General features: G+C 33.7%; 1 protein-coding gene and 1 pseudogene across 1 annotated transcript; both read right to left on the reverse strand.

Annotated features, from left to right (window-relative positions):
• LOC116114222 overlaps positions 1-5,888 on the reverse strand; it is a 46,037-nt pseudogene extending 40,149 nt beyond the window's left edge.
• Positions 5,889-12,334: 6,446 nt separating this feature from the next.
• On the reverse strand, positions 12,335-14,208 carry LOC116114250 (pentatricopeptide repeat-containing protein At1g08070, chloroplastic-like). Its single transcript, XM_031400409.1, has one exon. It carries the CDS (start codon positions 14,006-14,008, stop codon positions 12,392-12,394), a length of 1,617 nt encoding a protein of 538 aa, XP_031256269.1. The 5' UTR covers positions 14,009-14,208; the 3' UTR covers positions 12,335-12,391.
• Positions 14,209-15,113: the final 905 nt, after the last annotated feature.

A 15,113-nucleotide genomic window follows, 5' to 3' on the forward strand; every position in this document is an offset into this window, starting at 1 on the left:
TTCATTATTAACCTATAAACCCTAAATATAATCAAGTTGTATAGTTATATATGAATTTCTCTTGGTTTTGAGCCCCACAACCACAATCTTATTAATGTTAGAGTTGTCGACTATTTCAAGATTAACGGGCCGGCCACGTAGATACATTCGAGATTATGGGGTTAAGCTTAAGAATAAGAATCTTTAATACTAGATTTTAGTATGTTCTTATATTGAGTGATAACAAACAATAGGACAAATTCATTCATTGTAAACGAGAAAAGTGAGACAGTATTGAAATAATATTAACTTGGTAGACGTAAACTCTAATTGGGTGAACTGGGTAAATCACTATACCACTTTTTTTTTTTACTGTTTGTGTTTGTGTGTTTTCTGTTATTTTGGTTTCGCATATCTCTATTTGTTCAATTAAACAGTGATTAGTTCTTGATAATGAGAATTAAATAAATAAGATAGTACTGGAAAATGAAATGAAAAAACTGACAGCCACATTAAGTTAGTTAGGTTTAAAAGAAATTAATATATAATTAATCTTCTGTGAACAACCGGCCAGTCATAATTCTATAATTAGCACTCTCTAGACTAGATAGGATTCAACATTTTCTGAAAAAAAAATTAAAAAAAGTTCTTTCCCAACCATTAAAACTGAATTTTTAATGAATTTTTTACATTTCCAAAAGGTATGTCATTTAATTCCGATCATCCTCAATTCCGTTCAGTCTCATCAAAATTATGAGCTGGATGAAACAGATGTGTTATGTATAGGGAAAGGATCTAACCTGTGATTGGAAACTCAGTAGCCTAGCTTTCCTTCTTCACAAAGTGGTCTATATTTACCAGAAATCGAAGCTACGCAAATACAAGACTTCGAATTGATGGAAACCAACTCCAAAAAATCTATTATTATTGGCCTGGTTCTAATATATATTCCAACTTTATATAAGGCAAAAGCTTTTACTAATTTGAATCGTATTGTCTATAGATAAAACTAGATCGGTACGGTTTACTTGTTTTTGTTTACTAAATATTATAGGGTTTGATGGGGATTCTAGTTTTGGAAACTATATAAAACCAATTGTAGATTTAAAAAAAAAAAAATCCAGGTGATGAATAGAATCAGATTTGGTTAAAAAAAATCTATAACAAGTTTAATTATATGATATGGAAAAATAATCTATATGCTTATGAATATTCTGAATCACAGGGTATGAAGGTAGGGAGAGTTGTACGACAAATTAAATTAAATAGTAATTATGATTGATTAATGAAGAACAGTATAGGATTTAATAATTAATAAATTGTAGAAAATGATAGATTGGATCCTAGTGTTTGATCAGGCTTGTATCTATCAAAAAAATCCAAAGAATGATCCTAACACGCCTAATCAGAATTTATTAACACTAATCATGTTTATTTTTTAAGTTCTTGCCTTCTACGTGCAAGCCTTAATAATTAAGAAACCCATACCTTGCTATTTGCTAGCTACTCATAATAAATTTTTATCAAATTCTATATGGTGACATTGTTGGTTTCGAATACGCTAAAAATTTCATAAGAACATTCGTACAGAAGATTCGTTATAGAATTGGGACGAAAAAATAATCTGAATGTCCCGACATATAAAATGATTGAATAAAATGATTGACATCATTCAATTATAGAGCTGGAAGTTAGCAAAGTCATTCTAAAAATCTAATTTATGGTACAAAATCAGAAACCTTGTCTCTGTCCTCTATTTAGGATGAAAATTTCTGAAACTTAGGATTTTTGGACCACAATCTTGTCTTCCTACATTGGGTGTATTAAATCTTGAGATTTGTAAATTTATGGTGGTTTGAAATCGTTGTCTTGGTTATACCAAGTATGGAGGAGACAAAATCTAAGGCATATTTTGTTTGAAGATGTAGATTGAAGAAGATAAATGACAAAACTCATTCAAAATATTAGTTATACTTTATTAAGATTATAAAATTAAATTTGTGCTGGCCCAGACAAAGATTCTAAACAGTTGTTTTGTTAATATTTAAAGCTGGACAGAATTAATTATTATATATTTAATAAAATTAATTAAATACAAAAAAAAAATAAGAGAAAAAAAAAGTCCTTTTTGAAACCTTAAACCCCTTTTATTTGCCTTGAGAACGTGTAGCTACAAACCAGAAAACAAAAAAAAAACAAGGCCAAAAAACCAAAAGCCTTTTTGTATCATTGGTAAATTATACTTGTGTTTTAATTAATATTAAAAAATATTATATTATAATTTAATCCATAAACTTTTTTTCACAATTTCAATGTGATAATTAACATTAGTTTATAAAACTTTTTATGATTAATTACGAACTACAACATCAAAATTGTGAAAAAAATTTATGGGTCAATCTTTATTATTAATTATTAATTAAATGTTTCCCGTTCATTTACTCTCTGCCATAATAAAACCGCTCTATTTGTGAACTTAAAAGACTCACTACTTTTCAAAAAGAAAAATAAAATAATAAAGCACCTTTCACTTTCTCATCCCATTTTGTTATATAAAAACATTAAAAAAAGAAAAAAAAACACTATCATTTCCCTGTTTGGTGGATAAAGTGTTTGAGTTAATTATGCATATCTTAATAATTCTTCAAACCCTAAAATTAATGACCACATAAACCTTCCAGCGACTACCTATTAGTAATTACATTTGCTTTTGCTTTCACAAAAATGTTTTATTTTTCCCTTTTGAACTCTCACAATTCTGATCGCCTCTTCGAAATTGATCCTTCAAAAAAAAAAAAAAAAAAACCTAAATCTATAGAAAATATGATCAAAAGAGATCGAGAATTTCGAGCCCAAAATTTATAATAAAAAAAAAAGTTTGAAAAAGCGAAAAACCTACTCCTCCAGAGCGCTTCACGATCTTCACGCTTGGTTCCAAACCTGTTTCTCCCAAACACTTCTCCAGTCTTCTCCCTTATTTTTACACGTCATCAAGGCTGTAAACGCCGCCGTTGCGTCCAACCGCCGTAGGTCCCACCCGCCGTCTCTCAGTTTCTTTATTTTCCTATTTGCCCCTTCGCTAGCGACGTGTGTTTTCTTTTATCTGTCTCACGCTTCTCATATACACCTCGACGCACCTGATCCCACCCTCCTTTACCGGTCAAACTCCCAACTTTCTTCGCTGGTACTCCCTGAAATACCTCTCGAACTCGGGTAATCCGATGGCCTTCCTAACCCGCCCGACTCACTGAGTTAACGCAGTATTTCAACTCTTCTGACTCACGAAAATACTCTTCTAACTCCTCGAACATCCCGTCTCAAACATTTCGTCTACTCTCTTGTCCAGAATCATACAAAACAGGTAATGATGAGTCACCCAGAAAACAACAGTATATCTCAAGCTTGAACTCACTGAGTTGAAGGCATCCAAAGATCGAACCTTGGGTTGTATTCTTGGAAAGTAATGATAAATGAAGGAGTTAGAGCCGCCGAGAATAAAGGGTGTTCTTTTACGGGAGACAATATCGCGAGATGTTAAGTGAGCGAGGTGGCGGAACTCGAGGGAGTCAACTCGCCGTCCTGCGAGTCGAACTCGCCTAGAAAGGGTGGGGAATGTTCTGACGTTCATGCAGAGAAATCTTGTTGGTGGTGATATCAGACCCTTGTAGACTTGATTTTATCGAGTTAATGATTTCAGAAGGGAAATACCTGGTGGCAAGATCGACAGAAAGGCGGGATTTTCCTGTGCCGGTTGGCGCCCATGATGACGACGATCTTGTCTTTTTTACGGTAGTGACGTGGGCTGGAAAGTGGGAGGAGTGGTGATGGGATTGGTAGTGGTAGAGGCAGCCATGAGAGTTAACGTAGATGGTCTTCTGTAAGTTGAACGCCGTCGTTTAAGGAGGAATGAAAGTGAAGAAAAGAGTAATGTAATTGGTGACGGTAGTAGTAGTAGTTGGTGGAGATGGTGAAATGCAAGTCTCATAGCATAAAAATGTTTTTAAAAACAAAAAAAGACAGGCGGCTGCTAATGTAAGTATTGCTGTTTCTAAGAGAAATAGAAGGAAGAAGAAATGATTTGTCATCGTGTGTTGTGAGAAACTGTTTTGGGAAGCAAATGAACGTTTCATTGTTGTTGCTGTTTTGGTGAGAATAGTACTAGGGGTTTGAGGTGGCGATGTTTTGAGGAGTGAAAATAGTACTGGCTGCTGTTGCGACAGAGAGGCTGCACTCACCAAGAGAGAGAATTTACAAAGAGAAAATGGAAAGTGGATGAAGGAGAGAATGAATGGAAGAGTTTTCAATGATGTTGTGAGATGAATGAAATTATAGTTTATGGTATGGATGTGTTTTTTATTAATTTGGAGCGTGTGCATTATAAAATAATTAATATTACTTATAGAAAAAGAAATACGGATTTTTTTTTTTTTTGGGTTTTCAAAAGATATGATATGACCGATTAACCCACTACCAAAGATAGATATATATACAGTTCCCATCACATAGAATAAAACCATTGGCTTCCTGGGAATTACATAATTTGGGTTTGTCAATGAATCCCCGTTCTCTGAGCTCTCTCTGTCCGAACCTCCTAATATCTCTGTCACATATTCGAACACATATATACAGCAATAAAGAACACAACAGCCACAATTAAAATTAAAATATTTATGGTGAGATGCAACAGAAAACATTATGAACATTGGAGGTTTCTTGTTCATGGTAATGTTGTCTATAATGCAATAATGCCCTCATATCACCCTGCACCTCCGCTCCGCCTGCTGGGCTGGTCGGGCCACCAAACTTAGCCACAATTATAGACCAACTCCCACCCGCTTGTGGGCTTCACCGTCCCGGTTGTTTCGTAGCCTTTGCAAGCATTGACCTTGTGGGATCGATTATATATACGAACTTTATACATAAATTCTTGAGAACGTGTGGTTTTCCATTTTCTTGAGGGACATGCAGTCCGTCTTTGTATTGTTTAGGCAACTCCAGAAATAGTAGCGTTGTTATGGTTGTTTTCTTAGAGGAAGGAAAACAGGATCTGGGTGGGTTTATTGTGTTTTGGTCGACTTGTCTTTGTAAACTGGTTAGAAGAACCAATCGACATTCCAGTCAGAAGAAATTGAATCCATGTGAGAAAATGACCACTCATCCTGAACTTTCGAACAATTAATTACCAAATAAGAATATTCTCAGTTATTGTTGAATGCTTCTCTTTAATTAATGCTATTTACACCACATTCTATATTAGTTTGTATGAATTAATCGGGGTATTTCATTTTGCGATGCTTTTTTTTTTTTTTTTATAATATGTCTCTGTGAAGATAATACCTCAATTATAAAAATATTTTATTGTAATCTAGGCTGTGGTATAGATCGTCAAATACAACCTGGAACTATGATCTGTAATCGCTTATTTAGCAGTAAATGTGGGTACAATGTCAACCTGTATGACTCGAAGAAGATTTTGAGCTGTTTTGTAAGATATTCACATTAAAAATAAATAAATATTAACTAAGAAACCAGTTTGTGAATTACTATTTGAGATACTAATGATCTGGGACCCTTGTGTGATTTTGAACGAAACAAAGAGTAACGAAAAACTAAATAAACACAAAGATAAACAGTAAAGAGAAAGAAGAAAACACATAGTTTTTCTTGGTTTACCCAATTAACAAACTGCGTCCAACAGAATCAAGTATTATTTTAATACTGCTTTACTTTTCTTGTTTACAATAAAGTAATTTATCCTATAATTATTATGTTCATTACAAGAGAAAAGTGCGTGACTCATTAATGTTGAAGTGGTCAACAACTCTAACAGATTTGACATTAGTTCCGTCTTTGATTTTGAAAGCTGAAGGATCCTCTTGAAACCCTAATCCTAATATCAGAGTCTGCATCAATTTATAATTTAATGCAGGATAATAAATGATTTGATATATGGATTTTCGAAAATTATACAATAACACATGATTTCGGGTGTGAATTTTCTAAAGCTATACAATGGGAAAGGCCAATTAATTAGATTATCTTTCATGGGGAAAGTTATTCTTGTCAATTAACCTTGTGAGGAAGAGATGAGTCAATTAAAAGATAAGCCGACAAGACGACTCTGCATTCATATTCATGGAACAAAATTATAAGTACGAAGTGGATCGCTCTACCATGAAAATGAAGTGAAGAGCAATTTGGAAGGTGAGATTTCAGCATCATCACCAAAGTCTTCACCACCGACCGCGGCAGCATTAAACGTGTCGTTTCAACTGATTAAACTTTTTTTTATCCATCTATCTATAAGTAACTCTCCAACGTTCATTTCTGCATGTTCACTGTCATGAAAGCTAGCTTCCATACTGTATACCTGGATGTGAAATAAAGGCAGGTTTATCCCCAGGCCGCAAAGGGTTATGGTAAATTCATATATCACATCACACTACATGATATTTTATTCATCAACGCACATCGTATTATACAAAAGCAGTGGCGTGATCAAGAATTTTTTTCGTACGATATTTTTCTGCATGTTCACTGCATGAAAGCTGGCTTCCAAACTGTATACCTTGATGTGAAAGAAAGGCAGGTTTATCCCCAGGCTGCAAAGGGTTATAGTACATTCATGTATCACGTCACAGTACATGATATTTTATGCATCATTCAACACACATCGTATTATACAAAAGCAGTGGCGTGATCAAAGTTTTGTTCGTACAATATTTTTCTGAAAGCATTCAATTCAACCGTCGGTGTATCCTCTTGAGTAATATATTAAATTCAAAAGGCCATGAGTGTCAAATGAAAGGTGTAGTTGGAAGATTGGCTCGGCAAGGCTTAATTTGGTACAATTTTAGTCGGACAATAGGAAGAAACGATGTGAAGTTCTAACAAATTTATATGATAATACTCTGTAAAGCACCAAGAGTCCAATAAAATTAGCATTTTATCAGTCAAATTACTTGGCTAGCCATTTGGATTATAATTGGTGGGGTTGAAAGTTGAATATATTCAACACTAGAATGATAAGAGATCGATCCTCTTTTTGAAAATAGAGCAACCACAAAAATATGGTTGTTTAATCAACATTATTGAGGGTTTGATTTGATATTGGATGTGATCGATTGAGATTGCATTCGTTCTCAGGCCAACAAAAAGAATTAAATTATTATAATATAAAATTAACTTTTAATTATATTATGTTGTGAGTTTGTTTAAATATTTTATTCGTATTCTAAATTTTAAACATATTTGTTTTTTATTTTTAAAATACTATTTAAAATTATTTAACTATTTTAATTTTTAAATCTTACTCCGTAATAACTATCAAATTTTATCTAATAATAATATTTTAAAAATACTATTCCAAATAAGTAAAATATGTGTTTATTTTCCTATCCTATTCATATTTCAAATCAAAATATATATTTGTTTATCTATTCTTAAAATCATATCCTAAATTATTCAATTATTTTTAATTTTTAAATTTTATCTTATAATAATCATCGATCTCTTCCTAACAATAATATTTAAAAAATACTACTCTAAATAATTAAATAAACGCACCCACATACTGTATTCTCTAAACATATATTTTCGAGTTTATACTTAAATAAGAATGGCAGTATGGGGGGGTACATCAATAATTTTCATAGAGATTTTCTTCTCAACAACTTTTATTCTCTCCATCTGCTGTTAGTCTGCAGTCAGATTAATAATTAAATCATTCTATGCATCATCAAATGTCACCTCAATTGTTTGTCAATCGCATCAAATAACTTGATAACTGATTAATTAGCTAAAGCACATCACAATGCCTCATCAAACGAATATATCGATGCTTTTTTTACTTGGAATTGGATGATAGATTATAGATATAATTTATATATAAACAGTGTCGAGTTTAGTTTTTCCGCATGGAATATTAAGAAGAGAGCTGGAAAATCTTGCAGAAAATGACATTAGCCAATGAGACACAAAAGTAAAACTGTAAGCATGTAATGTGGGGTGGTGGGAAATTAAGAAAAGTATGAACAGAAACCTTAACTCATATTAGTCTTATCCTTTGAATAAATGATTAGAATGTTATCTTTGAATCAATGTTTGAGAGAATTAATCATTCATGATGTGGGTCCTTTTCTGATTGGACAATTTAGGGTTTAAACTCTCAGGAATAATATCAATGGATCAATCTTTGCGCACGCCTGATAAAACATGTACATATTTATTAGAGCAAGAGCCTCGAATTTGGATTGCATTTAAAAACAAAAGTTTTACACTTAAAAAGAGTCGTAAAGTTGCTTGAAGGAAGATAATGTTATGATGCTGCTGCTGCTGCTGATGATGATGATCAAATTATTAATTTCCTCTTTATGACTCGGATTTTAGACCCACATTTCTCATGCCGAAGCAGAAAAGATTGAAATTAATTAAATTTCTGTGATTATGATGTATGCCTAGTACTTTCTTTCTCCAACAGGGGGCCAGTGGATATCTCTTGAGAATCAATGGGTGCTAGCATATGGTATGTAATACAAAATCATTCATGAACCTAGGCAAAATACATCCTTATATTCCTAAAGTGACTGTGGTATTGGTATCTGTGCAATATCACGACTGATCGATCTTTCTAAGTGTAAGACTTTAGATATAGAATTTTGGAAACTTAAGTATATGCTTTAGATTGAAATGATGCATGCATGGTTCAGTCAATTCAATTTTTATGAAGATTTGAAAGTAATGGGTTAACCTAACCTCCCAATTGTGTTCAAATTAACTTGATAATTCTGTATGAAAGGACACATTCGAATGAGCGGTTGATGAAAAGCATAACATCAAATACTTTTCTTATACTGAATTGTAAATTAAATTCCAATTCAACTAGCTTAGTTTATTTATTTTAAATATGGCTTAGTGGATGAGGAATTGCATATCATATTATTAATTTTTGCTCAAAGAAATTAGGTGGTGTCGTTACTTGTTGATGATGTTCCTTAGTGATTAATTAATGATTAATCACAAATTGAGGATAATTATGCTTTATTATGTGTATAAATTGATCTAATGATGTTGATGTAGGAATACACATATTTACCCATCACCGTCAATTCCTTAGTTTGCCAATGAAGTTTATATAAAAACCAATCTTCACAAGGTGTATTGACACCAATTAATAAAAATTATATATCTTCGATCAAGGAATTGAAACGATCCACTTATCATTCATACTTGATTAATCAATTATCTTGACTCTAGAGCAAGTCGATTTTTCTTTTATCAAATCGGGATAAATAATATTATGTCATTCTATGGGATTAATATTAACGTGTAAATGATAAATTAATGTGATAAAGGATGCATTAATACAACATAAGATAACGCATCTCTTGAACAATAAATTTGAAGTCTTATTTGATATATATAACGTGACCTAATAATGATATATTTATCCACATACACGACATAAATTTTCTTTCTTACCTAATTGATCAAATCTTCTCTTATGTTACTCATGACAACTCCATTCTTTCATTTGGTATAATTTTTACAGTAAAAAATCCTCATTCTCTTTGAAACGTGAACCAAATCCATTAATTACAGCCAAGTGTTTCTTCTAGATTGAAACGTGAACCAAATCCATTTTGGCCAACTAAATCGGCCGACAATTTTGCTAATTATAAAAGCTATTGACTCTTGATCAAGCTAATTTTCGTTTCAAGTCTTCATCAATATAATGCGCCAATAGCCAGTAAATTAATGGTAGGAATCTCGGAATCCGAACTCAAGATGGTGAAGTTTGGTCTCCCAATAACCAATACCAAATTGAAGAAGTGGTAAGCTCAATCATCATTCATTCTGTCTACTTAAACCACGTTCAAAGTTGGTAGTTACAAGTCGTTTTTAGCATTATTAATGGTGCTCTATTCTATTATATATTAAGAACTCACCGTTTAATGGTTATTTATTACTAGAACTCTACCCTTTAATAAGTAACGTTGAATGATATACTTGGAAACTTGTATGAATCAATCGAAATACTTTATAAGAAATGAATTAAAGAGGTCATTATATGTTTAATTTATACAAGCTTTCAAATTATATAAAAAAATGTTTTGTATTATAAATAGGGTTTAGAGTTTAAAGTGTAGGGTTTTAGTTAAAATCGTTTTCAAACATATAGGCATCAAATAGATTTTCAAAAGTATACAATATTATCCAGTTTAGTAACTCTTAATCAATCATGATTCAGATGTTGTTTTAAACTTAATTAACTTTGTTGGTGCTAAAGTCCCACATCGATTAGGAGATAAAGATCTTGGTTGCTTATGTAACACAAGAATACCCTTACCACCTAGAGACACATTTTCAGGATAAAACTGTGCGGGCTCCAAGGCCCAAAGTGAACAATACCTTGGGAACCTACCTACCACGTGTCTAGATCTGGCATACATCAACAGTTTAGTTGGCGCTACCATATGTCTGAATCTAATATACATCAAGAGTTGGCACATGCTACCATGTGTCTGGATCTGACATATATCAATAGTTGACACTAGAAGGAGGGTCAAGGCCACTCCCAAGCCCAAGTCTCACATCGGTTAAGAGATTGGGCTTATATAGCACAAGGACACCCTTACCACCTAGAGTCACCTTTTCAAGACAAAACTATGCGTGCTCCAAGACCCAAAGTGGACAATACCTTGGGAATCTACCTACCATGTGTTTGGATCCGCCATACATCAACAATTAGCATTACCATATGTCCGGATCTAACATACATCAAGAGTTGGTGCTAGAAGGAGGGTCTAGGCCACTCCCAAGCCCAAGTCCCACAGCAGTTAGGAGATTAAGCATATATAGCTCAAGGAAGCCCTCACCACCTAGAGTTGCCTTTTCAAGACAAAACCATGAAGGCCTAAAGCGGATAATACCTCTAAGAACCCACCTACTATATGTTTGAATTTGACATACATCAACACGCTTAAATTAAATTCAACCGACATTCAAACTTAAGTTTAAAGTAAGAAGATGTATACGTATGTTGATACTGACTACCACTAAAGCTTAATTGGTATGGTTGAGAATTGAGATCAAAGGTTGAATGACATGGTCAATCGAAAGAGACATATGGATGTTGAATGGAATTAAATAAAGATTAAGAGTAATCATTTTAACTGATAGACTTTGCTTGGATAACACAACTCCACTTGTCTTATCACAAACCTAAATTACTTAATATTATACAAAGAAGTGAACCTAATACGTACAAAATTAAAGCATGTAGTGTTAATTAGAGTAGGTTAATTGATTAATACATGTATACTTGCAGACAAAACAGGTTTATTATTATGTTTCATATAAAGTGGGGGGAGCCCCCTCGAAGGAAGAAGCTAGGTCAAACAGAATGAGTTAATTAATTAATGGGGGTTTATGAGTTTAGGTAGTTAACTAAGAGTACATGACGTTATGATAATATCAATTTAATTATATTTTTTTGAATCTAATTAATTAATTAATTAATTACTAGAATATTATGATGTTGTCTCTTGCAAAAACTATTTAAAAATACTAAGCAACTTGTGTATGCACATGCTTTTTCTGGTTGCATGCGTGTTCCAACACAAGAGAGACAAATCTATTAGGTCATGTGAAAACCATTACAAGTTATTTAAGTTTTTTGGAGAGTCCAAATCATTAAGCTAACAACTCACTACATTTTAGGGTTAATGGTCATCCACCCATAAAAGGTTCATTGGTTTAAAGCGTACTAACTATTTCGTGAAAACTATTATGTATTTTCTTATCAGGAAGAGTTTTGATACTTTTACAGGATGATTGTTGATAATCTCAAAAAGGATTTTTTTTTTTTTTTTTTTATAATACTAGGAGATATTCAATAGTTATCAAGATTTATCGATCTCTTTCGGATGAGTAAAATTAACCGTTCTATTTTGTTTACTTTAATCAAACACTATAGAGAAAAAAGAAAGTGAGATAACACTTTTTGAGTATATAAGAATACTCTTTGAGACACTCCTAATATAGCTCTCCATAATTCCATTGCATGTTCTTTGGGGCTTTAATTATTTGGATTCCTTGGGAACCTTTGGGCTAGCCCATAATGTAGCAAAACCTAAATTTGGGCTTGGCCCATAAGCCCAGAAGGCAAATTTGTGATTAAGCAGCACCTCCATTTGCAATGTCATAGTTAGTGTTGTCTGATGATCAACAGATCAGAGTTAACATGGTCAATGTGATGATCATATACATTCAAAAGCACCACATAGATAAATGAGGGCTCAGAGCTGAAGGAACAAGAAAAGAACGGATCTTATTCAGATAAAATTTCGGCTACAAATATGAATTGGATGCTAATAATGTTACTTTAAAGTGTGATATTGCCTCTTTTATGTCAAGTTCTTTGACGAAGTAATTGAACATCTGGTACATATCCAGATGATTTTAGCAGTTTTGTCAACCCCTTCAAGGTTCTGTATATTTCCTCGGTTTCAGGATGTCTCTCATCTAAGGAATAGAACTCGACCACAGCTTCATTAACCTCAATCGAGCTACACCCCGGTAATTTTTTGAACCCGGTATCTCTCATTGCCACTTTCACTCGTGCAACATCTTTCCATCTCCCCAGGTCCCCATATATGTTTGAAAGCACGACGAAGTTTGCAGGATTCTTCGGTTCGAGTTCTGTGAGTCGTTCGAGCGCCAGTTCAGCTAATTCAACGTTTTTATGAACTCTACATGAACCAAGTAAATTAGCCCAAATAACAGCATCTGCTTCTATAGGCATCTTCCTTATAAAATCAACAGCCTCTGCTAAACGACCTGCTCGTGTCAGCAGATCAACCATGCAACCATAATGCTCAATTTGAGGCACAATTGAATAATCATCAACCATAGAATTGAAATATGATAAGCCATCTTCAACCAAGCCCATATGTGTACAAGTACACAAAATACCGATGAAAGTGATTCCATCAGGTGCTTCTGCAGCATTCTTCATTTGAGAAAACAAATTTAAGGCTTCGACTCCCCGTCCATGCATTGCTAAACCACCAATTATGGTGTTCCAACTGATCAAATCCTTTTTATCCATGCCCTTAAAGACATCAACTGCATTTTCTATAACTCCACATTTTGCATACATGTCAACCAAAGCATTCCCAACATATAAATTTCCCTTATACCCATTACTCTCTGCATACAGATGCACCCACTTGCCCAAATCAAGAGCTCCTAATCTTGCACACGCAGACAACACAGTCACAAGTGTAGCATCATTAGGTAACACGTTGCGCTCATTCAACATCCTTTTGAAAGCATCTAAAACTTCAAAGAAACATCCATTACGCGCATACCCTCCAATCAGTGCATTCCAAGAAAACACATTCTTTTCAGGCATCTCTTCAAACAACCTGTTGCATTCCTCAACATTCCCGTTAATGGCATAACCACTAAGCACCGTGTTCCAAGACATGACATCCTTTTTCGGCATATGATCAAACAGCTTTCTTGCCTCCAACATATCCCCCAACTCAATATACCCTGAAACCATAGTGTTCCACAAAATAACATCCCTCTCGGGCGCCAAATCAAAAAGGCACCTTGCAGAAGCAATATCACCGCAAGAAATGTACCCATTAATCATCGAAGTCCACACAACTACATTCCTCTCAACCATCTCGCCAAACACCTTATAAGCCGCTTTTATCACATTCCCACCAGAATATAACTCAATCAACGTAGTTCCCACATAATGATTTGCTCCAAAACCATTCTTGATAACAAAACAATGCACTTCTTCACCTTCTCTCAACGCACTACTCTTCATACAAGACTTCAAAACAACAGGAAACGTGAAGCAATTAGGCATAACATCCATCTTCTTCATTCGACTAAACAAAACTACAACTTCCCTATGAAGCTCATTCATTGCATACCCTCTAAACGTAGCATTCCATGACGCAATGTTTGCTTCAGGAATTTTATCAAACACCTTGCGCCCATATGTCATTTGCTTCAACTGAGCACATGCCGAGATGATTCTCGGAGTTATAAAGTGGTTGTGTTCTAACCCATGAGTGGTTATCTGGGTTTGGATTTGCTGGAGATGTTTTGAGGTCTTACATGACTGCAATAGCGAAATGAGCTTCTCTTCAACAAGCCTTTGAGGGGGTTTTGTGCAACAAGTTGCAGAAATTTTCGCTATTTTGAATCAGTACATTAATTAATGTGACGATTTTATAAACGTACTTACACGAACACTTTCAGATCAGTACCTTAATGTAAGAGTCGCGATTGAACAGAGGGACATTATTTGGTCTTGTTCAATCTTGAAAGTAGCAATGTGTGCCAAGGATGTATGTTCTATGTATGCAATAAGCCTTACAAATAACTAGAGACAAATAATTACCATAAGTGTTTTCCGGTCGAGACTTTTTAGTGTATTAGTCAAAAAATTCTAAGTTTGAATTCTCACAATTACTAATAAGAGGTAATCATTGAAAGTTTACTTGACTGTTAACTTCAGAACCCTAAAACAATAGTCAAGGTGTATAACCTTACAAAGAGCGTATAACTCAATTACCTTTCCTCATGGCAATTTCAGAGGTGGGATATTATATTATAAAGCTACATTGAACTACTAAATAATCTTGCTTAATTACAATTAAAAGGGTATTATTAAATAAAAGCAACATTATTTAAAGATTTTATTCATAGATCTACTAAACCAACTTGCTTAATTACAATTAATTAATGAGGGAATCACTTAATTAACCTATCATCTTTTGATTTCTTTCAATTTTTTTTTATTATTTTAATTTGCCCACCAACCTTAACCTCAATTGCATACAACAACATAAAGAACATGAAAGGGACACATGACCCAACAAAACTGAATTTAGTATCTACCACATTTGTTTTAGTATAACCTTCTTTTTCAGCTCATCTCTGAACAAAGAGGTAATCCACCACGTGGGCCATGTGCATTTTTCAAGGATAAATACATCTACACCTCCTTACTATTGAAAACCAACATTAAGATCCCATCACTTTAAAATCACACACTTCATTCCCCAGCCAACTTCGATGTGTAGAGTGGGATTTGGTTTGAGTGT

This window comes from Pistacia vera, unplaced genomic scaffold, assembly GCF_008641045.1.
Source record: "Pistacia vera cultivar Batoury unplaced genomic scaffold, PisVer_v2 Contig704, whole genome shotgun sequence".
NCBI classification, from domain to species: Eukaryota; Viridiplantae; Streptophyta; class Magnoliopsida; order Sapindales; family Anacardiaceae; genus Pistacia; species Pistacia vera.